General features: G+C 43.1%; 2 protein-coding genes across 3 annotated transcripts in view; one reads left to right on the top strand and one right to left on the bottom strand.

Annotated features, from left to right (window-relative positions):
- Positions 1–192: 192 nt before the first annotated feature.
- On the top strand, positions 193–17487 carry LOC113580343 (putative ribonuclease ZC3H12C). The gene is made up of 6 exons (XM_027014839.2): positions 193–270; positions 9867–10680; positions 12584–12723; positions 13133–13367; positions 13507–13613; positions 14325–17487. Exons 2-6 carry the CDS (start codon positions 9965–9967, stop codon positions 15806–15808), a joined length of 2682 nt encoding a protein of 893 aa, XP_026870640.2. The 5' UTR covers positions 193–270; positions 9867–9964; the 3' UTR covers positions 15809–17487.
- A 1324-nt stretch (positions 17488–18811) lies between these two features.
- LOC113580336 (radixin) overlaps positions 18812–24213 on the bottom strand; it is a 26381-nt gene continuing 20979 nt past the window's right edge. Inside the window, exons 12-16 of one of the 2 annotated variants that reach the window (XR_004776989.2) lie at positions 23836–23996; positions 23661–23753; positions 23106–23333; positions 21608–22503; positions 18812–19757 (exon numbers count right to left, since the gene is read on the bottom strand). Coding sequence is in view for 1 of the 2 variants with exons in the window: in XM_027014821.3 (XP_026870622.2) it covers positions 22339–22503; positions 23106–23333; positions 23661–23753; positions 23836–23996 (647 nt within the window). In the remaining variant the exon portion in view is untranslated. Of the gene's footprint in view, positions 22504–23105; positions 23334–23660; positions 23754–23835; positions 23997–24213 lie in introns of both variants that reach the window. The other variant, XM_027014821.3, reaches the window with a different exon arrangement.

The raw sequence follows: 24213 nt of genomic DNA, 5'->3' as shown, positions 1-24213 counted from the left end.
ATCTATCTATCTATCTATCTATCTATCTATCTATCTATCTATCTATCTATCTATCCACAGTGACATGCGACAGTCTATTTATTTCCTTCCGCCTGTAGTGTGCAGAACCCGACAGGTAGCTCACCAAATCTTGCCCCTGTTCACCCAATAGGGGCGCCCCAACTTCTAGAGCGTTTAGGGAGCAGGGGCGGGGCTACATACAATGGGCTGATGTAGTGTTAGCTGGCTGGGGCTAGCTTGGACCTTCTTCGATGATGCACCGGAAAAACGGTATGTCCCATTTATAACTGCTTAGTATTATCGATGCCTATGCGGCAAATATACTTCAGTACTAAAGGATAATGTTCATTACAATTCAGTAACATTAGCTAACAGTTTTATTTTTTTCAAAGCGGACCCTCCTCTAAAACTGTCCTCTTCGGTCCGCTAGCAGGCAAGCTAAAAACAAACTTAATTTTTGAAAACACGGGACGTTGTCCTTGCTAGTTCTAGTCAGTATAGCTAGCTTATACATTTATTGTTTTTTGATATATTGTGGGAAATCAATGTTTTAACATTTACGAGGATTTCGCACCGGATTCATTTGCGAAGGACAGTAAAACTCGTAAAATAGCTAGTTAGGTAGCTAGCTAGCTAGCATTTTTCTGAGTTTAATCTTAAATGCGGGTGCATTTCTGGTAGTCCATTTGTTCGACTTAGTATAAGCATTATAAATAATTCCGCAGTTTTATTTCAGTTATAAATGATTTTGGACAGATAACTAGCTGGCATTTCCAAGATATTCCAAGCGGGCTAGCTAGCTATCGCGATAATACGAGAAAGGGTCATGTAGTACAGGGAATGTGCTTTGTGGCACTGTGCTACACAGCCCTTTTGGTTTTCACTGCTACGATGCGCAAACCTCGCTAAAGTGATTGTCATCTGATTGACGCGATAAGTGGAGTTTGCCTAGGTAGTGCATTCTACATTTACAGGCAGATGTGTGCCGTGTCAGTTCTCTGAGTTTCCAGCTCATCACGTGTACACGGGTGCTTCTCGTATATCCTAAGAATACCCTGGAATTTATGCGCTAATACGTTTTTAATGACGCAGATGAAAAGTTATTTCTTTTTAACACTATGTAACTTTCCAGTAATAACGCAATTTAACGCAAACATCATATTTTATGATTGTATTACTGTTGCTGCTCTATTAATTTGCACTGTTAAACTGAAACTTTTGCAGAATTGACCGTTTGCACTTGACAGGTTGCCCTGCTGGGTAAAACTGGTGTCCGTATTCCACAATCACCTCCTGCTTCATAGCCTACGATGGTTGATCCTCATCCACCATGTTTTCAAAGGTGTTAAGGCCAGAAGACTAGGCTACTTTTCAGGTTCCATAAATATACACTGACGGCTGAGATACTGGTAGTAGCTTGTGTGGACTATATTACATTTTCTCTTATTGAAGATTGTAATTGGTTTGCTGTGGCATATTGTTATGCCTTTCAGCTTGACACCTGCTCAGAAGGGCAGCTTCCATTGTGACATGGCAGCGATAGCTAGAAAGCTAGTATCAGATAGTAAAGCACAGCTTGTTTTGCAGAGTGATTTAAAAAAAATTTTTTTTTTAATGCTTCAGTTGTAGTTTTGCTTTCCTGTCAGTCTTTGTAATGCTAAAATCCAGAATTGCACTAATCTGCATATAGGTTTATTGTTATTATAACCGCAAGACAAATGACAAGAATGATGCAAAAAGATGACTAAATTAAATTAATACATTGTGGTGTGTGGTGACCGCTTCATTCAGTTAGCTTGTGTAGTGTCGGGTTTAGGTATGCCATTAATTTGTGTCTGGTCCATAAGTGTTTGGGTCTCTAAAAGCCTTTCCTCAATCCTTTGAAACTGCTGTCCTGAGTGGCTCTGCAGAAACATTTTTTTTTAATTTCCGGATGTTTCTGCCTTGTTCTCTACCCTGACTTGCCAACGCAATTCCACAAGAACTGTGAAGACAGATTGCATACTGAAGCACCGACTGTGCGTCTGTCTGCATCCCACTGGGTTTCCATACTTGCCTAGTCAGCTGTGAGGCCACCCTTCCCTTTTCAGACGTGACCATGGCCCAGTGAAAGGTTTGAGGTGAGGCCCCAGCATACAATGGGACATGCTGGCTGGGGATGGTGTCTGGGCCTGGCCCAACAGCTGGCCCCCATCCCTTGAGGGACCATCTCTTCATTCTCAGCCAGCCTGTGAGGTCCTCACCCTGGGCCCTGGAGCATGGCATTCCCCTTCTGTTGCTCCACAGATCCATCCTGCGTCACAGACCCGGCCTGTGCCTCACAATCCATCATCATTATTTAGTTGGAGTAGAAGGGATGGAATTCAAGGGACAACACTTTTGCTGAAATAGAAGATAATCTGTAATAGGCTACAATGTGAAATTGGCTGTTCTGGTACTGTGTAATAGGGTAATCTGGGTGTTAGTGGGCCAGTAGGGTCTGTTAATAAGAATTGGATTAAAAAGAAATTGAACAATATGGGCAGTCCTAGTTTTTCAAGTGTGTATATGAAGGATTTGCTTCCTATTCTTGACCATATTAATGTATAAAGAATGTGAACAAAGTCTTAAAAATAATGTTGAGTGCGCTAAAGTTTAGGGATTTTGTTTAGTGAATCAAATTATTTCAGTTTTGATTAAACTTGTGCTGTCACCCATTCTGATCCACAATGGAACCTTGTAGCCTAATAGACATTCTAAGTTGTGGTCTTTTTTTAATATTTAATGCTTATCTTAATCTGATATATCAATATTTTCTTCAGTACTTACACTGTTGAGTGAATGTTGATCTTAGTATTAGGTCTGTATTTCATTTATTTCTGTTTAACTATTCATAACTATTCCTATCTCATGCACATCACATATGACATTGTAATATGGGGAAACTGGCATTTCTGTAGTTATCTTGTGCAAAAGCTATTATAATACAATGGATTTGGCATTAAAATCCTGATTAAAAAAAACAAAACAGATTACCTATTTTAATTATCTGAATTTTATGATAATCTGCATTACTGGAATAGCTGTGCCTATTGATCTTTGTTAATGCAGAAATGTTTCTGAACACTCATTATAACCCATCATCACCACATAGCCCAGAGTCTCAGCTTTATAGTGCTTAGAGGCCATGTTGAGTCTGTGAATTACATTGGCTATGCTACTTTATTTCACCTTTCTTGCTGCATGTGCATATTAGATTTCTAGTGGCATGCTCCACATGCTCATATGAAACGCCTCACCTACAGTTTGTAAGCTTTATTCTAGTTAATGTCCAGAAATGTGGGTATGTGTCAAGATGGCTGCTGTTTTATTTCAGAAGTTGGTGTTAATAACCTTACCCTATGCAGCAGTAGTCTCCTAAGCAACCAGTCTGATGGCACGGTGCACCTACAGCTGCCTTAAACATGCCCTGGAGGAGCGCGTGTGGTGTGGCAGCAGGCTCGTGCCTGAAGGCTGTGTAAACGGCAGGGCCAGGGCAGAGGCCGGACATAAGGCCTCCTTCTGCTGCTCCTTTGATTCAAGCAGAGCTGTTGAGTAAATGGGCTTTGGAAGTTTATCCCTCCCAGTGTTTGCTGCGGCCATCTCAGCTGGCCTTTGTAAGGGTCAGTGTAGGCCACCGCCCCTGCCCCATTTATCCTTCATCTTTGACTTGAGTTTTTTGGGTTAATTTGGCCATGATATATTTGCTAGCAGCAGCTTAAGTGGAAAAATCATGGTATTACAGCACAAACGTAGAAGAGTTTTGCAGTCATAGTCTATAGGTGTCCTGTACAGTGCAATTAGGATACACTTTCTGTTTTAAGGGGGAGTTGTGATTCTAAGCAGTATGCTTTTTCAGAGTTATAATGTTAGACATAGGCTATTACTGAATTTTAAAGTCTTTTCATATTCCTGAAATTTGCCAGTTATTAATAATATTATTATTGTTGTTAATAGTTGTGTTCATATGAGTAGCAGGCTCTGAACAGCACCCCCCCCCCCCCCAACCTTACACATCCTTTAATATATGGGCAGCCAGGCAACTTTCTTCTGCAAACACAATCAATAAACAGAGATAGCTACTGCATTTGTGTTCAGAAGAACTAGGCCCTACATCAAACACTGCTCCACATTTGTGTTATATCAGCAAATAGCATGCATGAGCCAAACAGTCAGGACCATTCGATAGCCTCCAGCAGTTGGAGTCACGAAGACACCTGTTTACTTTGGCCCGCAGAGCAGATGGCCGTCAGTTAGCTGACCCTGAGGAGGGAGCCTGCAGCTGAGGATCAATTAGAAAGTCACCACAAGACAAGCTGCTTGCCCAGTACCACCAGCTTCAGTGGTTTCCCCCAGCGCTCGGTGTACACAGGCTCTGGTTGAGGTCCCACTAACAGTAGGGAAGTCTGCTGCTGATGTCACTGACAGCCAGAGCTGTGGTCTCTTTCAGGCTATTTTTGTGCTAGGAAATTAGGCAAAACAGTAAATGGATGTTAAACATGATTTTTTTCCTATTATTTTTCCATCCAAAGTTTGTTTTTAAATTGCTTTGTTCAAATATATTTGAATTACAGCATTTGTTTCTTTAAAAAAAACAAAACATTTCTGGTGGATTACTGCAACTCATTCACAACTAACTGCCATTCTGAGATATCTGGCTAGGTTATATAACTTCTGAGCTGGTGGTGGGGATTATGTGGCCTAAAAAGTTATATATTCAAAGGCTTTTTTTCTGTACAAGACCATTATATCTGTATAACTACATGGCATATTCACATTGATCTAAAATATATATTTTATGGGAATGCATTTTCAGGCCATTAAAATACAATTCATTTTAGGATTTGATTACTTCCAGAGTCTAAAATTGTTGGATGAAGTGAATTCCAAGAATATATACAAATCAACTTATTTTGCAACTTTTTAAAAAATTAATTATTTATAAACACTTTAGTAGAAGGCAAAAACTGTTGTGTTGGCTTCTTTTTGGCTCAGTAATTACTCTGTGGGTTTTGTTTGTTTTAGGCTCATACAGCTATAAAATGCATAACAAGAACCAAGGCTAAGACTTTCTTATTTCAGTAAAGATGTTCATACTATATTGCGATTATGTGTTTTTGAAAAGTCTGACAATAACTCATTTCATATCATGATATTGTTATATAATAGTGTTACACTGCATTTTCTCTGGCTTGCTAAGGCCCTGTTTTATACTGTCTTGTCTGAGCCTGCATAGAGAATCGTATTGACCCACTGGGACTATTGGCTCAGTAAGGCTGGGAAGCCCACAGAAAAGCCCACTCGTATAAGCAGTGCTTGATGTGATGAGTGTGGACCATCAAATACATAGCCTGGGCTTCAGATACAGATTCTGTAAGCAGAACTGTTATTTCCACTTTGGTGCTGGCAAAAGTCTTCCTTGGGATACCCATACATGTCTTCACAGGTCTGCACTTTGGCGGAATAATTTCCCCACATGCAAATGTGTCTTCTCCATACGCAAAGCTTGTGCTATGCATGCACATGCAGCTTGCCGGGCACTAGAGTGGTGTTTCACAAGAGGAAATATGAGAAAGCAGTGCTTGACTCCAGGAACAGCCAGAGAAAGCACACACTGCGTCATCTGGACCTTGAAGCTTCACCATGCTGGCCTCTCTTTTCTCAAAAGGCATTTTGTGGAAGTGTGTCTCAACAATGAAGATATCCTTTTTTCTTAGGACACACTGAGTGACTTATTGTTTGTAGTCGTTCAGACCCCCACACACGCTCTGCCCCCCTCCAACACTTGCATGTGAGCACACACACACACACACACACACACACACACACACACACACAGAGACATTCTCTCTCCCTTATTCTCCCTTTCTTCCAGCTCCCTCTTTCTAAGCAACGCGCAATGCTTTTAACATAATTTGGCCTATTGTTTGGCTATGACCCAGGACCCCCCCTCAAGCCTCCAGTCAAAGAGGGAAGAAAAAAAACAAAGAGGGGTGAGCCACTGCAGTCCCTCAACTAGCCAGGTGTTTCCCACTGACGTCCTGCTCCCTAATGGCAGAGGCCTCGTGCTGCAGCTGCCTGCTAAGGCCTCTTTTGTGTGGGCCCATTGTTGGCCGCACACCCCTTCGCTGATTCATGGGCCGCGCAAGGGGAAGACCTTTTGGAATGACAGCCACTAGCTTATCTGCACCGCTCCCCTGGTCCGTGTGTGTGTGTGTGTGTGTGTGTGTGTGTGTGTGTGTGTGTGTGTGTGTGTGTTTGAGCGCGTGTCTCATTGTGAGCTCCGCGCTCTCTTATTGGTCCGTGGGCAACGACTCGCTAATGGGGGAATGGTAGACATTGTACCTCCATCTGCTGCGACTCTCATTGTCCCAACCGCCTTCTGTGGAAAAAAGATCTATGGTGCACAGTCCCTTCTGCTTCGTGGCTGGGCGTCTGCGGGCCTGTCGCACGGCAAGTGTGGAAGCGTTGCTCCTCTTCTGGTTTTCCTTTTGGAGCAAGTAGAAGTGCAGATACAGGAATCTTTATGTTGTATGAGACAATCTGGTGATGCTGGCTGATGCTGGATTGAGCAAAGTTATTTTTACTTTAACAAGAGCACTTTTGAAGGAACTTTCCTGTGTACTTTTGGGGCTGTCTGTTCTAGCTGGAGGTGAGTGACTGTTTGATTTAACTGTTTGATTTAGTTTCCCTGTCAAGTTACTCATTTGTTGATTTGGTCTGGAAAGTGCATTTATTTTACATTCTTAGGATTTTTCAGTCAAATCTTTTGTAGAATGTGATATGCATTGCAGTGTTTGATCTTATTAATTCACTCTTTGCACAGTATTGTCCCTGCTCCACATTTTCTCTCCAACACTGTATGAGGAGTGTTGTCCTCTGTGTGAGTTGCAGGTGGTGTATTGCACTTTGCATATCCTTTTAAAGACAAGGTCTTCCATTCAATCATGAAAAAAAGTGTTTTACCAAGGTGCAGTTGACATCTGTTGGTTGTTAGAGATGTTTTCTATAGCGACATCATTTTATCGTTATAGATAACTCCTTAATGACGTTTTATTTTCAGCTGTTTTTTCATGTGCACTTAAAAGCATGAATGCAAATACATCCCATGCATTGCTTCCACTTAGTGTACGATGGCCTGGCCTTTGCAAAAACTAGAATTGTTCTTCTTGACTCTTGTGAAATGCTTACAGCACCTACAACCCCTTGGGCTGGTATATATTAAGCCTTGTATGATTCACCATAGAAAATTCTTTTAAAGATAGAAATAGGACTAATCCTAACCCTAGACCTTCAGTTTAATTATGGTTAACTGTAGAAACAGTCAAAAAAGGAAACATTTTTAATAGCTCTGTTTCATTCATGGGTATGATAACTGATGATGATAATGTTGGTGGTTTGGAAGGGGTTAAGAGTACTGCATGAACCTCAGGACGGTACGGTTGGTTGGCGTGGGCGGGGGGCATTAGCAGTCTGCACTGCCGTTACGTTAATGCAGAGGGGGATGTTTGTGCTCCAGGGCTAAGATGAGGTTTCCCTTTATGTCATGTGACCTCGGGCAGTAGAGAATATGCAGCAGTCCGTTCCATTGAGCAGAAGCAGGAGGAGGACACCAGTTGCTCACCCCTCACCCCCCACCCCGGCGGCCTCAGCAGACATCTGTTGCCCTGCTGGCTGCGTCCCTGCGACCTGTGCGCTGGCTCAACCCTCTCTTTTGTCTCAGACAGGAGCTGTGCAGACAGCACAGCCTCCGCCCCACATAATATCTGCCAGGGCCCTTAAGGGACACACACACACACACACACACACACACGTTACCTCAGGGACCTCCACTCTCTACCTCTGGCTTGCTATGTTAGCTTCTCTTCTGCATGGCCACACGCGCACTCCCACACACCCACCCACCCATGCGCGCACTCCCACACACCCACCCACGCGCGCACTCCCACACACCTACCCACCCACGCGTGCACTCCCACACACCCACCCACTCACGCGCGCACACACTCCAGCCACACGACATGTGTTACATATTCATTACCGCTTCTTTAGTGACACGTGTTTGGACCGCAGTGCCTCACTGGCAGAGTTTGAATAATGCCAACAAATGAAATGGAGACAGTGTGTCTCACCTTTCTTTAAGGCTCTGAAAGGGTCGAACCGAGGTGTGGGCTAGGTACTGGTCAGTATAAGTGGACTGACTTAACTATTTAGTCTGTTTTAACCCTTTATCATCTTGGGTGTTTATTGGAACAAAAATGGCAACACAGTATTCCATCAGGAAAGATCAGTCGGTTTTCTATGGGTAGCAGTGTCAACGGGTAAAGTTAAGATGAACATTTTTTTCTAGTTTTGTCATAATTTGATTTTTTTTTTTAAACTCAGAAATCAGGCAAAACATGTTTGCACTAAAATAACCTTAAATTTTCTTTTTCCATTTCATTCCTTAGTAGAATTTAGAGGTGCCAGGACTTAATGTCTAAGTAGTAACAAAATAGGTTCTTCCAGGCTTTGTATTTCTAACACGTAGACACATGTTTTGCAGCAGTGGACTCTCCTGTTCAGGACTATGCGGTTATTATTCCGGGTGTGCTGACAGAGAACTTTCCATTAGTTGTGTCTTTAACATTAGTTTCAGTTCTTACTATTTTGCATAAGCTAACTGAAGGAGAAGGAAGCAGGTGAGCCTAGAGAGAACATTCTTTGATGGTTCAGTTGTCTGTCTGGCTTTTGGTCTGTATCATTTCTTGTTGAGCTGTGTACTTTTTATATTAGGGATCTTAATTTGGATGTAGTTAAGAATATTTTAAAATGTTTGTTTATTTTATATATATATATATATATATAGAATATAGAATTTCCCTACTTGTTGACGTTTCAGTGATCCCTTTTATAAACTGCAGCATATAGGTTATATTTTTTATCACATTTATATTTTATGTTAATAAATATAACTATATCTACAGTTTATGTGTTTAAAAAGTTTTCAGTTGCTTAAACAATGTTTTACCTACTTTCCCATTTGCTGCTAACCTTGTTTGCTTATAATCTGTATGTTGAGGGTAACTATCAGAATAATAGTCTGGCATGCTCTTTTGTTATGGCACGACAAGTCAGACACACTTGAAGCACCCCCCCACCCTCTATGTTCACTTCTTTTGTTGGACTGGACTAAATTATTCCCACTCTGTTGTGGCATTTGGAAGGGACATTCTTCAAGCAGCTGCAGCCTAGCAACTGCTGGATAGTTGCCAGGCAGCCCCCTGTCTGCCTCCTCCCCAGTTAAAACTCAGCTGTCTGTTTGTGTACAACCACTTCCTACTTATCTGTGTAACCCTTTCTGAGCTAGCAACGTCACGTTGTAATCCGTGAATGTGTGGTCGCAGTAAGCTTACCTTGAACATGCTTCTTGGTGCAGCTCCCATCTAGAACAATGTGAAGTTTTGCTTTTCTTGTTATTATGGTGTCATATGAGGAGATGGGTAATGACATACGTCTGTGAACATGATCTGTTCACAGATCTGTATATATATATATATATATCAAATAATCTGTATTCTCTGTAAAGCAGAGCTTTTTATCTCTATATCCTCCTACAAACCCATAGGAAAATGTATCTTAATCCATCTAGGAGATCTAATGTACTTTTTAATTCCACTATGGATCTTCCACATTGAGCTTCAACATTCAGATGCTCCTAACAACTTGCTTATTGAATTGTATTAGATTAGTGTTTGACCTAGTCGCTGCCTGAGTGGTAAATCTTCAGAGTGTTTTGTGTGCCTGACTACCTCACTGCTGTTCTTAGTTGTGATCCATCCAATCTCTTTGTCCCTCTTCCATCCCAGGGTCACATGACCACAGCAGTCTGAGGGACGATTAGCAGACAGGGCAGAGGTCTGCAGGGGTCATCGGCAGCACGGCGCTGAATGTCTGTGACAGCTTCATGGGCCTGAAGGACCATCTGGATGATGGAACAGGCCACATCTTTGACCTGGGACTGGATCTGGACTACCTCCACGTGAAGGCCGTAGATCGGCAGGCTGGTGCTGATGCCGGTCCCAGGATGGACAGGGGTTTGTCGGACGCTGCCGAGGACGCAGCCCCCTGCCCCAGAAAGCCCACACCCTTGCCCCAAGGTGACTCAGAGGAGAGTGCTGGGTCCGATGCTGAGGTGGAGCGCGGATGCAGTCTCGCCCCTAGAGAAGCGCTGAGTGATGGACCTGCCCGAGCCAGCCATCCGCCGCTCTGCAGGTCTCCATGTCTGGATCTGGATTCCCTGGGACCACCTGAGGTAGCGACAGAAAAGCCGGGCCCTGCTGACGCCCTCAAGGAGTACCAGACCAAGGTGGAGTTTGCGCTAAAGCTTGGCTACGCTGAGGACTTGGTCCGACTGGTTCTGAGCAAACTCGGGCCGGATGCGTTGATCAACGACATCCTGGGTGAGCTGGTGAAACTCGGCAGCAAGCCGGAGAGTGATGGCAGCACTCAGACCTCGTCTATTTCCACTTCTTCTTCCCTGGCATCTTCTGGTTCATCGTGTTCTTCAGCATGTAGCTTTTCAGACTCAATTGATTCCCGCCGGTCTGAATCTCCGTCTCTCCTGGATGACAAGGATAACTTACGACCCATAGTGGTGGATGGAAGCAATGTAGCCATGAGGTGAGACTCAGAGTTAAACATTCATGTTCATATTCATTCATTCATATTCATTCATTCATCACATTCATTGTACACCATAACCATTACTCTTTACCTTCACCACAGGCTCAAGATTTCAGTGATTCTGTCCAACATCCAGAGCTTTCAGCTTTTTTGTCTGTTTTATTTTTAAGCTGTTGGTTTCCAATTTCTATAAAGCATCACAAATTATAGATTATTTTGTTGAACTCAACATAAAGAAAATAGGTCACAAGAGCATTACACATGCCTACCAAAACCAGAAAAAAACATAAAGCTAGGTAATGGAGTGTTTTTTAAATGTAGGTTTTAATCAAGTGCAGTATTTATTTTAGGAACAAGCTCTGATTTCTTTTCCACAACTATTGTTCTGGAAATCAGGGCTAGGAAGTATTTGTGGCAATGATGGGTTCTCATCATAATTATGTCGCAAAACAACTTATGTCTCTGCATGTGTCTGATGGGATGGATCATTTGGAGTTGTTTCGACTGTTTTTTGTTGTTTTGTTCATGTGTGCAAGACAGCACAGGACATCTTCAAAGGCAGCAAGAACATTTAGCATGGAGTCGTGTGTGTAATGGTAACTGCCTCTTTCCTTTCAAACCTTCACTGTAGCAGTGAACCGAGAGTAATATCACAGCCAGCACGAGCAGAAAAGAGCAACAGAAAGTAAAAGTGGCACGGTGGCTGCAGAACCTAGTGTGGGATATATGCTCCAAGTCAGCTGTTTTGGCTGAGGGAGTTTTAAACTTCATGTTCATTTCGTAATTGTTCAACTATGCTTGTTCTAAGATGAATAGTAATGATTTAGCCTGACCTTGGAAATATTGATAACATTCCAAAATGATGATTATACCCCAACTCTTGACACCTGTAATTTCAGACAAAATAGGCTCTGTCTTTAGCAAGCTGACTAAAATAACAGTGCTATAAAATGTTATGAATGCTATGAAAGTGTTAATTTGCATTGTGTTGCTTCCACACTCATGGTACCCTGATTTACATATGCAGAGGTCCAGTCAAAGTTGTCTGGTGGAGCCCTGCACTTCTACCCACTCTCATTTCAGGGTGAAGAAAAGGGTTTTTATTGTCTGATATGTGTCAAAAAGAAATATGCTGAAACTGAATTTTTTTTACTTTGCTCAGTCAGCTCTTTTCCATTTCCCTTCCTTAGTTCAGACCTTGTGAACACGAGCTGCTTTATTATGATTCAGCTTGACCTTGACAGGGCAGTTGAGTTAAACTGTCATTCTTCGATCTTAGGTTAGTGCTTTCTCCTGTGCTCTGAACATTTGGCATTCAAAGATTGTCTCATCGCCGGAGGAATCTGTTAATCATGTGGGGACAGACATTGTTAAACCACCGTCCAAAGCATTAAACCTTGTTTGTTTTTTTAAAATAATTTATCAGAGCATCATACTCATAGTAATTAATAGTAATAAACATCAGGATCTGTACAATGGAAATGTCATACACGTGGTGTTCGATTTATTTATTTATTTATTTGTTTGTTTGTTTGTTTGTTTGTTTGTTTGTTTGTTTGTTTATTTATTTATTTATTTATTTTCAGCTTGGTTTATTACACTGCATGTAACTTCTGTTCACAAAAAATGTCCAGTCTGATTACTATGACTATACAATGACTTATGACTTATCACAAGGGTCTTTTATTTCTCTTTGATTGTGCATATTTAGGTATTTAAGTAATATTCATTTATTTTCTTCTAAAAGACTCAAACAGCTTACTTCAGGTTCTCCTATGCACTGCTTTTGCAGGACTTTTCCAGCTGCACTTCATGTCGAGATTTACTTTAGATACCCCGTCACGTCTCAACTGCATCTCAAGTCTTATCTCTCCATCTGCCTCTGTCTCTCATCCTGCAGCCATGGCAACAAGGAGGTGTTCTCCTGCCAGGGCATTCAGCTGGCTGTAGACTGGTTCGTTGAACGTGGCCACAAAGACATCACAGTGTTTGTGCCTGCCTGGAGGAAGGAGCAGTCCCGCCCGGACGCTCTCATCACAGGCAAGCCCAGCCTACCGTGGGGCCTCTCTTGGCCGGCTTGCTCTTTCAGTGGCCAGTGGCGGACTGGCGGCAGCTGAAGATCTTCTATTCACTTTTTACTGATGATTCTTGAACTTTGCACGTACCAGTGTTTTCTATATATTCTACAGTTTATAACGCTCCAGATAATTAATATTTAGGCCAGATTTATGATATTGCTGTAACTGAGGTTTTCAAACAACAGCAGACCAAACCTACTAAAACACTTTGTGTGTACCATGCGTTCTGTCTGTGAACTCGAAACTAGACTAAGATGTTCGCAATCAAGATCAAGTTGTTATAGATTATATAGAAACAAATGGCCCATGCTACATTATTACAACTTTTTAAAGATAGATATGAAGATGTGGTCTTTATTTTATCCCTCTAGATCAGGAGATATTGAGGAGACTTGAGAAGGACAAGATCTTGGTTTTCACACCCTCCCGTCGGGTCCAGGGCCGCAGAGTAGTGTGCTACGATGACAGGTTTATTGTCAAGCTCGCTTACGAATCAGATGGCATCATCGTCTCCAATGACAACTACAGGGACCTGGCTGTGGAGAAACCAGAGTGGAAGAAGTTTATTGACGAACGGCTTCTTATGTACTCGTTTGTTAACGATAAGTGAGTGCCCCCGATGCTGCCGATTTGTTAAGGATATTGCACGCAAGTGGTACTATTCTGACGTATCTAAAAATATTCCGAGTGGAGATGATTTATAGCAAAGGTAGCTAACCTATCTCATTGAAAACCGCTCTATCAGGTTTATGCCCCCTGATGATCCTCTGGGTCGCCATGGCCCCAGTCTGGAGAACTTCCTGAGAAAAAGGCCCATTATCCCAGAACACAAGAAGCAGCCCTGTCCATACGGTAAAGCCTGTACAGTTCATGTCCTATTCTTATGTTTGCTTGTTCTTAACTCTTTCACCGGTATTTTCATCTGTGATATTCTAAGTATATCAAAATTATATTGAATCTTGCTGTCAGTGTGCCTTGTCACCTACAAACAAATATACTAACAAAACACTTAAGGGAATTCCACTGATCTTTTAAAATTTCAACAATTTGTTCTTTGAGAAGTGGACATGCAGAATGTTTTAAAAGTAAACTGATCTATTAAAATATTTGTGAGAGAAAATAGGGATCATGATGTCTGCAATTCAAAGTCAAGGTGTTTCTAGCCATTCTGCGTAATATTATGTGATTTAATATTATTAATAATATAATATTAATGTGTGGTTTTAAATTATTCGAATACTTTGTTCCTGTTACTGTCATTGTGAACAGCTCTGACGAGGAAAGCTTCTCTAGAATGGTGGATGTTTCATCAAAACAATATGAATTACTTTATTTACTTCTTTGTTAATGAATTGGACAAAAAATGTTGAAGAATTGGTGGGTTTTTTAAACCATACCTTAAGGGAATAAGTCACTCAAATGCCACTCAGGTTAACTCCCTTTTGGGGAGGTTGCATATGCTAACTGGCACCCTCGCTAGCTTTAATTCAAGGCCATTGGCATTCTTGTGTATGGGCTTCTCCTGTAGCAAACGGTGACAAACTCCTATATTATCTCCTTTAGGAAAGAAGTGCACTTACGGGCACAAGTGCAAGTTCTACCACCCAGAGCGTGGCACACAGCCACAGCGCGCAGTGGCCGATGAGCTCAGAGCCAGCGCCAAGACATCTGCAGCCAAAGGCTCAGCCGAATCAGGCCTGGTGAAGAGTCACAGCGTTCCCGGGGGCTCACGCTCAGATAAAGCCGGCGACGGCAAACGTTCGCATCCAAAGAGGCAGTCGGAACCTAGCACACGTGCTCTCTCCTACAGTGACGTGGAGGAAAAGCTGAGCTCCAAAGCCAAAGCGGAGCCGCCTCGGAGTGGCCTGTCATTGCCCCCGGCGCAGGGTGGACCGTCGCCCTCCTGCCACAGTTACCCGCAAGACCCAAGGGAGCACGCTGCATGTCCCTCCAAAAACCACATGATGCCCGCCTTCGCCCAGACTGATTCTTTCCCTACCTGTGAGTCTCCGGACCTCAGCTACTACTCGATGGTCCGCGCCTACTCCGGCCTCGGGCTGTCTGCCCAGCGCAGTCCGGAGCGCCACTTCCCGGCAGACAGCGACCCGCGGATCAGCTCGGTGGCGTCGGACTGCAGCAGTGAAGGCAGTGCCAGCTCCGACTCGTACGGCACGGCGGCCCACGTCGAGCGCTCGTGCATGAGCTCGCCCGAGTCGCTGCTGGATGACGCGCTCAAGTGCCATCATCACCACCACCACCACCACCACCATCCTCCACACCACCATCCTCCACACCACCTAAGCCACCACCACCGCAGGCAATACCCAACACCCCACCACCAGGGCCGCGTTCTCTCCCCGGCCCCTACGTCACACGCTGCCTACCGCCACGGCATGGTCCGCGCGCACGGCTTCCCACAGGATGACCCACTGCCGCCCCCTCCACCGGACAACAACTTTGAGCACCCGCTGCCCTACGTGGCCCCGCTGCCCCAGCACCATATGGTTGGTGTCAGGTCCAGCTGCCCTGGAGACTACCCTCTTGTGCCGCAGGGAAGCGCCCACCCTCAGAGCTCCCCCCTGGGCCGAGGCCTGGTGTCCACGCGCCTGGACAACGTGTCTGACTCCAGGCTGTACGAGCCTTCGCCACTGTTGCCCCGGAAGCCATACCTGGGCCACGATCGAGTGGCCAGCTGGGATCAGTACTGCCGACAACCTCCGCAGCCCTGCTATGAGCCCTTCACCTTCCAGAGCCTTCCAGAAAACCGTGAGCAGGCATGGCGGGCACCGTGGGGCCGGGGCACCCTTCCTCCTCCCAATCTTCCTTCTCCTCACCCGCCACACTCTCCCCACCCACTGCCTCACCCGCACCACGAGCCAGCGGCTCTCAGCCGCTACCAGGAGGTGCGGGAGAAGGTGTTCGTCAACCTGTGCAACATCTTCCCCACTGAGCTCGTGCAGCTGGTCATGGGGCGGTACCCTCATGTGACCGACGCCCAGCAGCTGGCGGCTGCCATCTTGGCCGAGAAGAGCCAGTCAGGTTACTGAGGGCCCTCTCGGTTTATTTTAATTGTAATACATGGATTGTTTTCATCTGACTTGCATATCCTGAGGAATACTGACGCGTCTGCGGTGGGCGCTCCAGGTCGTGTCGAGTTATGCAGTGCTTCTGTTTAGAAGTTCCATAAAAGTTGGAAGGAAACCTGTAATAACACCCACAGCAAAGGCAAACAGTTTCAGCCTTGGATTACCCGTTTACCTGTTCATCTGGCTATGGAACCAGAACAGCTGTAGTAGCAATTTATCTACCTGAGAAGTGAGTGTGTGTACTGATGTGTGTGGATTATTTATTTTTTGTCTGTATATTTCCTGTAAGGTTTTGCTTTATGTTGACAGTTATGTTCAGGAGAGCATGTACTGATTCACAGGGCACTTTTTTTATTGCTGTTTATCAAATTCTAAAATGGTTTGGTAACTTATGGCAATCAAACAAAAGCTGATGGAAGGCCAGATTATGTATAGGCGTCTACTATGATGATGTTAATTATAGCAGACACGAGGCTCAAATACAGATACCTGACAGAAGGAATCCACCAAATCCAGTGTAGGTGTAGGGCAGGACCCTATCTTCTTCCTTCATGGCAATGAAAATCAGTTTGTTGCCCTAGCAATCTTGAAGTTGTTAAAGAAAATGGTAGCTGATTTAACTGCAGAAACTTTATAGTAACTTCCGTTTTCTTCGTCCAAACACATTCCCACATTTCTCTTGCCTTTCATTGTCTTTGTGATACAATGCTTACTCTCACATGAAATTTTATGCTATTTAATTTTTCAGTGTCCCTCATAATCCCCTTCCCCTTAACCAATTTTTATTCAAATCATGAAGGATTGGTTCCTTGGGGACACGCACGAGTTTTTAGCCAAGTGAAGTATTATTTTACTGTGTATTATTTCATTAGTGTAGTTGTGTTAAATTATTATGATTTGCTGTTTCCTACAGGTTTTCTTTAAGCTTTTGCGGTTTTGTTCTGTTACACAGATGTGTATATTCATGTGTGGCTGTGACTGTGTGCTTGTCTGTATGTACGGGAACTTGGGTGGAAATTTGTCTCGTAAATTTTATGGTGTTATAAGATACAATGGCAGAGCCTCCCAAAAGGGGTGTGTTATAAGAAGTAGAATTTTGGGAAACTTGGCCGTGATCCGATTGTAGCCACAGGTGTAGTGTATTCATGATGGGTGCCACCAGCCCTGTCTGTGTACCTTAGTTTTAGTAAGGGACGTCTCTGGCTTCGCATATGGGTGCATGCTACTATCACTACTTGTCATCTTCATCCTAGTCCTCAACAAGCAGTCAAGAGGTGCTCCTGATTGGGTAAAAGCTTTGCGAGGTCATATGCTCCAAAACTTCCTATCCAGGTATCGAGTCTTTTGAAGTCATTTGTATCTGTTCCTGATGTGACCTTGTGGTAGCCAGAGAATACCTGTCCTTGTTGATACAAATTGTATCTTTTTAACTTAAAATCAAAGACATTTATATACATATAATCTATGGAAGAAAATATATTCACACACAAATATGTACAATAAGTAGTACTTGTGTAATTTAAGAGAGATTTTGGCAACATTTTATCATTACTTCAAGGAAAATGTTTGAAATGTTTCTTTTTGTGGGCTAAGCAGAGCATAAAATGCATCTTTTAAAAGGAAGTAGGGTATTACAGTGATTGAGATATTAGCCATTTTATTTATTTTCTTTGAAAGCAAAAATTTATTTATGATCTATACCTTGAATTTAAAATTGGGTTACTGGGGTGTGAACTAATTATTCATAGATAGATATTACTTTTTTTTTTTTTTTTTGGTGAATTTGTACTGTTTGGTACTGTTCTGGGCTGTTTCCCCAAAAACTTTGTAGTGTAAGGATTATATTTATATGGTAAAGTGAATGCTTGCTCTGATGGTTGCTGAACCTTATGAGTGATTATTGTGCTCTGACATGTTTGGGGAAACCCTGCTCTGGCAGTTTGATTTGGCTACAAAAAAGTGATCCCATAGGCCTGTTTAACATACCCATAAGCAATTATGACAGAATGTTATTGGATGCATTTAAGGAGGACTGGGCTCAGTATACAGAAAGGCTACATGAAATTATTTGGGTAAAATGCTGCCTGAAATATATATTTTGTTAGGAGCACCTTTTATTTTGAAAAAGAAGAGCCTTCCCTCTGGCCAGGTGGCACTATGTGCCACCGTTGGCAGTGGTGTGGGTATAGAGTAAATGCCTCTACTTGGCATTGTGCATAAGACACATCTGAATAATCTGAACCATGTTCAGCCTACGAGTTTTTAGGGCCAGCTTTATTGCAGGATGTCCTTAACACCAGTGTATTTGCATAACAGTACTGTTCTTCTGTCTCAGCATGATGCATGTGGCAAACTTAAACATACATTTGGTGCAAATACATGCATGTTGGGGCGCCTTATGTAAACTGGCACTATATATTTTATTTATATATATTTATATATATATATATATATATATATATATATATATATATATTATATATATATTATATATTTATATATATAAATAAAATGTGTGTGTGTGTGTGTGTATTTATATTAAAAATGAGTTGTTTCTCATTGTGATGTCAAAACTTGTTACAATGCTGGTGTCATGCCTTTCTCCCACACGTTTAAGTCTTTCTGCTTAAGTCGAAGCACCAGTGTTGTGGTAACAGTGTACTTAGGCTACTGGAACCCATTACCACGGCACACGTCTTCGCTAGGGACTGTAGATGTGTTGGAACTTCGCAGTAATATTCCTTGATTTATGATTATGTAGGCTTTATGCTTAAGGACCAAAGTAAGCACTAATGTCATGAGTGTTAATTTGAAAGACTGAATGATTTTATTGGTCAAAGCAGAGTTGTTGTTTTTTTCTCCTTAAATCAGATTATTTTGTGGGAGAGAGGGGAAAAATAGTTTTGGATCATGTCAGCAATATGTGTGATCGAGTTAGGGAATTTATTGTTGCTGCATATCATGGAATTTTCAAATGTGTTTTTATTAAAAATCTACAAGGACAACACATTTTACATTTTGAAACATGATATTGTGATTCAGTTGGTGATAGTGATTTAAATTAAAGACAAGTTGATCATAATTTACTGTAGCTAATCACTCATAACTGAATACTGTATAGTCTCATCTATTCCGATACTACTTCCATTTAATGAGAGTTGTCTTAAACTTTAAGCCTCCTGGGGAGACCTTGACTAGGGATAATGCACAATACTAAAAATGATTAGTTCCTGTAATAGTTTGCTCAGTTAAAACTAAGGCCAATACCTTTCTTCCTTAATTGTGCAACATTTAGATAGTCATTCATTCTATCAACTATCATTCTATCATCATTCCAGTATACGTGCGTACGTACTTCGCACACACAGCATTCAAACAAATATTGCGATCGTTTTGTGATCTAGGACCAATCGAGTGTGGTTAAAGCAAAAGCAAGATACACATATTTTATTTTATTTTGAACCAACGTGTAGTTATAGACAAAGCTCCACTGTGTTATTTGTATGTAACAAAGCTATATAAACAAAAAAGAATTGGGGGGGGGGGGGCAAAAACTAAATAACCAGCTGGTTCCAGAAGCAGCCATTGCTTTGCACTGGAGGGCACTCATCACTCCCATGGCAGCAGGCCAATATCCACGCATCAAAACATAACAAATAACCTCTGCTACAAAAAAACAAAAACCTCATGAACCAGAACACAATTAACTTAAAATGAACAATTTTTAAAATTTTTATACCATTGTGGCATTAAGGTAGCAATTCCTCTCACATATAGTGAAGGTAAGCATGCTAATGGTATTTCAAATTCATAAAGCATAAAAACAAAACAAAAACCCCCCCACAATCCACACCTTTTGGAAGCACAGTATTTCTCTTGCTATGGCAATATATCCCATGTTCCTGGACACCTGTGTAACAAAACAAAAAAGGGCTTGTGAATAGCTCCTTAGCATCCTAACCACCAAAACAAGTGCTGGTGACCTTTAACACTCCTGCTTTACGTTCCACCAATGGCCCTTGCTTGCATAAACATTAATAAAGTCACAGCAAAATCCAAAACAAAAATCTAGGGTCCCCCCCCAAAATGCTTGTACAGTGCACTTTTAATCAGGTGGGTTTTGTAGGGGAGTGTTAGAGGAGGGGGAATAAACAGAAAACTGGCCTTCTTGAACCAGATGGGATAAGATACATTAGAAATGTTTTATGGACATAAAGGAGATTAAAGAAAAGTACCTTTATGAATACATACACTCAATGTGTTGCAGTAGCCAGTGATGCAGACCTACGTTTATCTACCTTCCAATCTTTTTTTGTTCACTGCTTAATATTTATGGGACTAAATTAGAAAGAAACATGAAGAGAAAGCATCTTCTGCATGGAAAGCACGACAAAGGTTTTCCCATCCCAAAGCTTTCCTTCCAGAAATCAAGTCTTCCTCAAAGTACCATCTCTTTTGTTGCAGCACTGGGATCGGCACACAAAATACTGGCTTTTTTTTAAATTTTTATATTTCTTTATTATTTTTTATTTTTTAGCAAAACAGTGAAATATAAATAGCCTAACATATTTTCAGAGTAGGAATAAGAGTCTGCTACACCTGAATGTGCTATAGTTTTAAGAAATGCTCTAAACTCACTCCTGTGCTCCTACCAACAAAGGTAAGAGGGTAACAGTTTCTCCAATAATTTTTTTTAAAATTTACTATATATAAAGAAACTAAAGTTCAAACTCTCTTAACACGCAAGGTTCTCCAACAAACAGATTCTCTTGTGTGTACATTCAAATTCTCTTACTTACACACCAACAGAACTGCTTTGGTATGGTATATGTATGTATATATATTTTTTAGATGTGTCGCATCAGGTTACAAAGGGACGACAGCAGCGACAACTAACTGATCGGCCCTAGACATAATACTGCGCTGTCGCTTCAGACTGAGGACTCAAACTACTTTTGCGAACACGCACGCACGTGCGCGCATGCACATCTATGCTTGCACACACAGAGCCTCTGGGTTGAAGGCAGCAGCTCAACTTGGTACCGACAAAAGTGGCCATGCCAATCAATCAGACAGCAAGCCCAGGCCGGTCAGGTCTTCAGGGATGGGAGCACACGTCAAGTGTTTAATGCGGCAGTCGCCATTGTTTACAGTAATGAGGTAGAGAGGCATCCTGAGGCCAGGAAGGATGTTTTCATATGCTCCCCAGTCAGAAAGGCCATAGGTGGTGTTTTAAGCATCCATCTCAAAAGAGCACACTAATTCAGCCACACAGATAGGCAGACAGACCTGCACACGTGTAACACTCACTCTCTTACACAAAACAGCCAGGCGGGTTGTCTGTCTGCCTGTCCGACATCCCTAGGCCTTTGTGAGCTGGTAGGCAGGGAAAACCATCGATATGGAGACTGCACAAGAAACACTGGATGTCTGAGGGCAAGCATCCTACAAAAAAAACTTGTCTAATGCCTTTCGAGTTCAATCAGACAGCCTGTCCCAACTCAGTACACATCACATATCAGAGGGTCTCTAAAAACTCAGCTTAACTCATTTTGTCTCATTATGTAGTAGTATTCAACACTGCCAACAATTTATCAATGCAAGTATGGGTTAATGACTTCTCCGTAACCTTTCTCCAGTTTGAGTCGACAGTACTTAGTTTGAATCGTTTCCATGTAGCTAATGCAGATAATAGCTTCCCTTTGGTGATCCTTAGTTTTGGTTATGCTACTGTTCACAATCGCTCAACCACAGACGAACCTTCAATATTTTCTGGCAGTTGTCTTGATATAGGGGCTCTGTGTTGGTGCTCAGGTGTTAGGGACATTGCCACAGAGAGGGGTTCCTTGTCCTCACTGGGAAGAGTGGGAGAGGCAGTCTCAAAAAAGAATGCCCTCCAAGTCTGGACCTGCTAAGCCACGGAATCAAGGGCAAATTAAAAGCAGGGTGTTAATAAAATGGATGCAGGAAAGTGAAAGAAAGTAGATTTTAAAAAGAAATTCTTTGAGCTTTTTGTAAATAGACATTTTGTAAATAAAGCATACAATTATATAAGCTTTGACAAAGGGGGAAAAAAAAAAAAAAAACTCTAGCCATTTTCATAAAAAAGCACTCCTTTCTGATTCATACCCTTTTAGTTTTTTTTTTTGTTTCATTTACTAAAATTAAATTTCCATTAGTATTCTCCATAAAGATATGATGCATTGCTTTCTCCGAATGTTATGATTCAGGTAGGGCATGAGAGAAGCTTAAAAGAGCTTTGGCAAAGCATGGGTGCGTGTGTGTGTGTTGAGCTGGGAGGCAGTAATGTCCCACTAGACTCTAAGGGGATGGGTCAGCAATCATAGGCTTGGGGACTAGGCGGTTTTTATTATTAAAAAACAAAAACCCCAGAAAAATCCTGTGCTTGTAAGCCAGCCACCAAGGCATCAGGGCTATAGCTTTGAGAGTGGGGCAGCAAATGTAGGCGGGGTTTGGGCAGGTCCGTGTCTTCACATGGACTCAAACTCGTCGATGCGCTGCTTCGTGTTGCCCTGGCGGATCTGTCGGAGGGTCTTGTACTTGTCTCGGCCAGCCCTGACGTTCTCTGCATGCAGCAGATCGTTTTGGGTCTTCTTGGTTTCGTCCCGGGCTTCGGCCAGCTCTGAGCTCAGCGCCTGGGAGGAGCACGCAGAAACCCGATGTTAAGCTTGCGTACAATGAAAGGACAACATAGGAATAACTGAAAAGTATGTCTTTTGGAGGAGGCAGAATGACCTCAGCTCTTCCACGCAATGGCAGACCCTTCCTCATAAGGTTGACCATTTGAATGGAACCATGTGAGATTCCTCTCCTCCACTAGAAAAATAACCCCTGACGAGCGCTTACAATAAGTTATGCTTTTCACTCAAATATCCGACTCCACTGGGTATATTAAAATGTTTCCATGGATCTCGATTATGAGACACCTCATAGTTGCACCAAAAGGCTTCCACTAATCTTTCTTAGAGTACATTTTATTTATTCATTCATTCATATACCCTCACCATTCCTGTCTGGAATTAAAAAAACACACCAAAATTCCATTAAATCCCAGAAATTCCAGGAACCTGGCCATGCTTCTTACGAAGTCCCATTTATAGGAGCAGCCTTTGTGCAGTTTGAGAAATGCTATGTGCCGTTCCTAAATGCCTCTTTAGGTTAATCAATATTTCTATTAAACCTCTTTTTCCTGTAAACACTCTTTCCATGCCCTCAGGCAGTTGGGAGGTGGACTCACCTGCAGCTGCTTCTTGACGCGCTCATTCTTCTGGGTCTCAGTGAGGCGCTCCTCCTCACTGCGCTGCAGTGCCACGCCCTCATTGGACAGCTCAGCACTGGCCTCCGCGCTGCTCTCATCCTGCTCATCATGATCATTCTCTGCCGAGCTGGCCGCCGGTACAGCTGTCGCCATCACCGTCTTCAGCTCCTCCTTGGTCTTCTCCAGGTCATCCTGGGCCGACAGAGCCTGGGGGGGGGGGGGGGGGGGAGACGAATGAGCAACACGTACTGTTTTTCCAGTTATTTCCCCATGAGAACTTCCTCTAAGCGTTAATGGGGAGCCCTGATGTCTAGCAGAGCTGTTTGATATGCTGTGCCACTGGACTGTGTATTGACCTGCTCCAGCGGGTTCTGCTGAGTGCACGGACGCCGCTGCGGAGGGGCCACTGACATGGACCCACTCCTCCACCCTGGTCTGGTCAACGGGGCCCTTGCCAAACTATATTCATCCGACCAGGGTAGGCAGAGGGGCATCAGACCGAAGGGCTCTGTGTGTGTGTGTGAGAGTTTTTACTTTGTGCTGCCACTCCGTGGCCTCCTCTTCCTTTTTCCTCTTGGCCTCCTCCAGAAGGGCGATTTTGGCGGTGAACTCTCCTAGTTCAGCAGCCTGCCAGGCAACAAAGCAGAGCTCTGACACCGAACCAGCCCACACGTGCAACACAAGCGTATGTGGAGAGGCACGCCGTTACCAGCTGTTCTTGGTTCTTCATCTGGTCGGCCGCCTGCTTGGCTAGGGTTGCTTTTGCCTCCTCAGCAGACCGCTTCTCTTGCTCCAGCCTCTCGGCCTCCTCCTTCGCCCTCTTCCTCTCCTGGTCCAGCTCCAGCGCCCGACGTGTCTGCTCCTCCAGCTCTGTGTGCGCACACACGCTCAAAACCCTCTGTATGTGCAAACCATGCAGCGTTTACTCAAATGCAGCACACTCCCTTGCTTTAGGCAGTCCACAAAGCTCAGGACAGCTCAGGGTAGTGTGTTAACCAGCATGCTTTCCCCTACTCATATATGGCTCAAAATCCACCAACAAGACAACGGCCCCCCATGGAGGAGGAGCAGATCTGGGTTACAGTGT

Source organism: Electrophorus electricus, chromosome 18 (assembly GCF_041902795.1).
Source record: "Electrophorus electricus isolate QZ-2024a chromosome 18, ASM4190279v1, whole genome shotgun sequence".
Classification (NCBI taxonomy): Eukaryota; Metazoa; Chordata; class Actinopteri; order Gymnotiformes; family Gymnotidae; genus Electrophorus; species Electrophorus electricus.
The sequence above is the reverse complement of the archived record's forward strand: the minus strand, read 5'-3'. Positions and strand labels throughout refer to the sequence as shown.

Bases quoted from the DNA above. Each gene is read 5' to 3' on its own strand.
- LOC113580343 (XM_027014839.2), top strand. From the start codon at position 9,965: ATGGGCCTGAAGGACCATCTGGATGATGGAACAGGCCACATCTTTGAC. The intron at 10,681-12,583 runs GTGAGACTCAGA...CTCATCCTGCAG, and splicing joins GGAAGCAATGTAGCCATGAG to CCATGGCAACAAGGAGGTGT. The intron at 13,368-13,506 runs GTGAGTGCCCCC...CCGCTCTATCAG, and splicing joins TACTCGTTTGTTAACGATAA to GTTTATGCCCCCTGATGATC.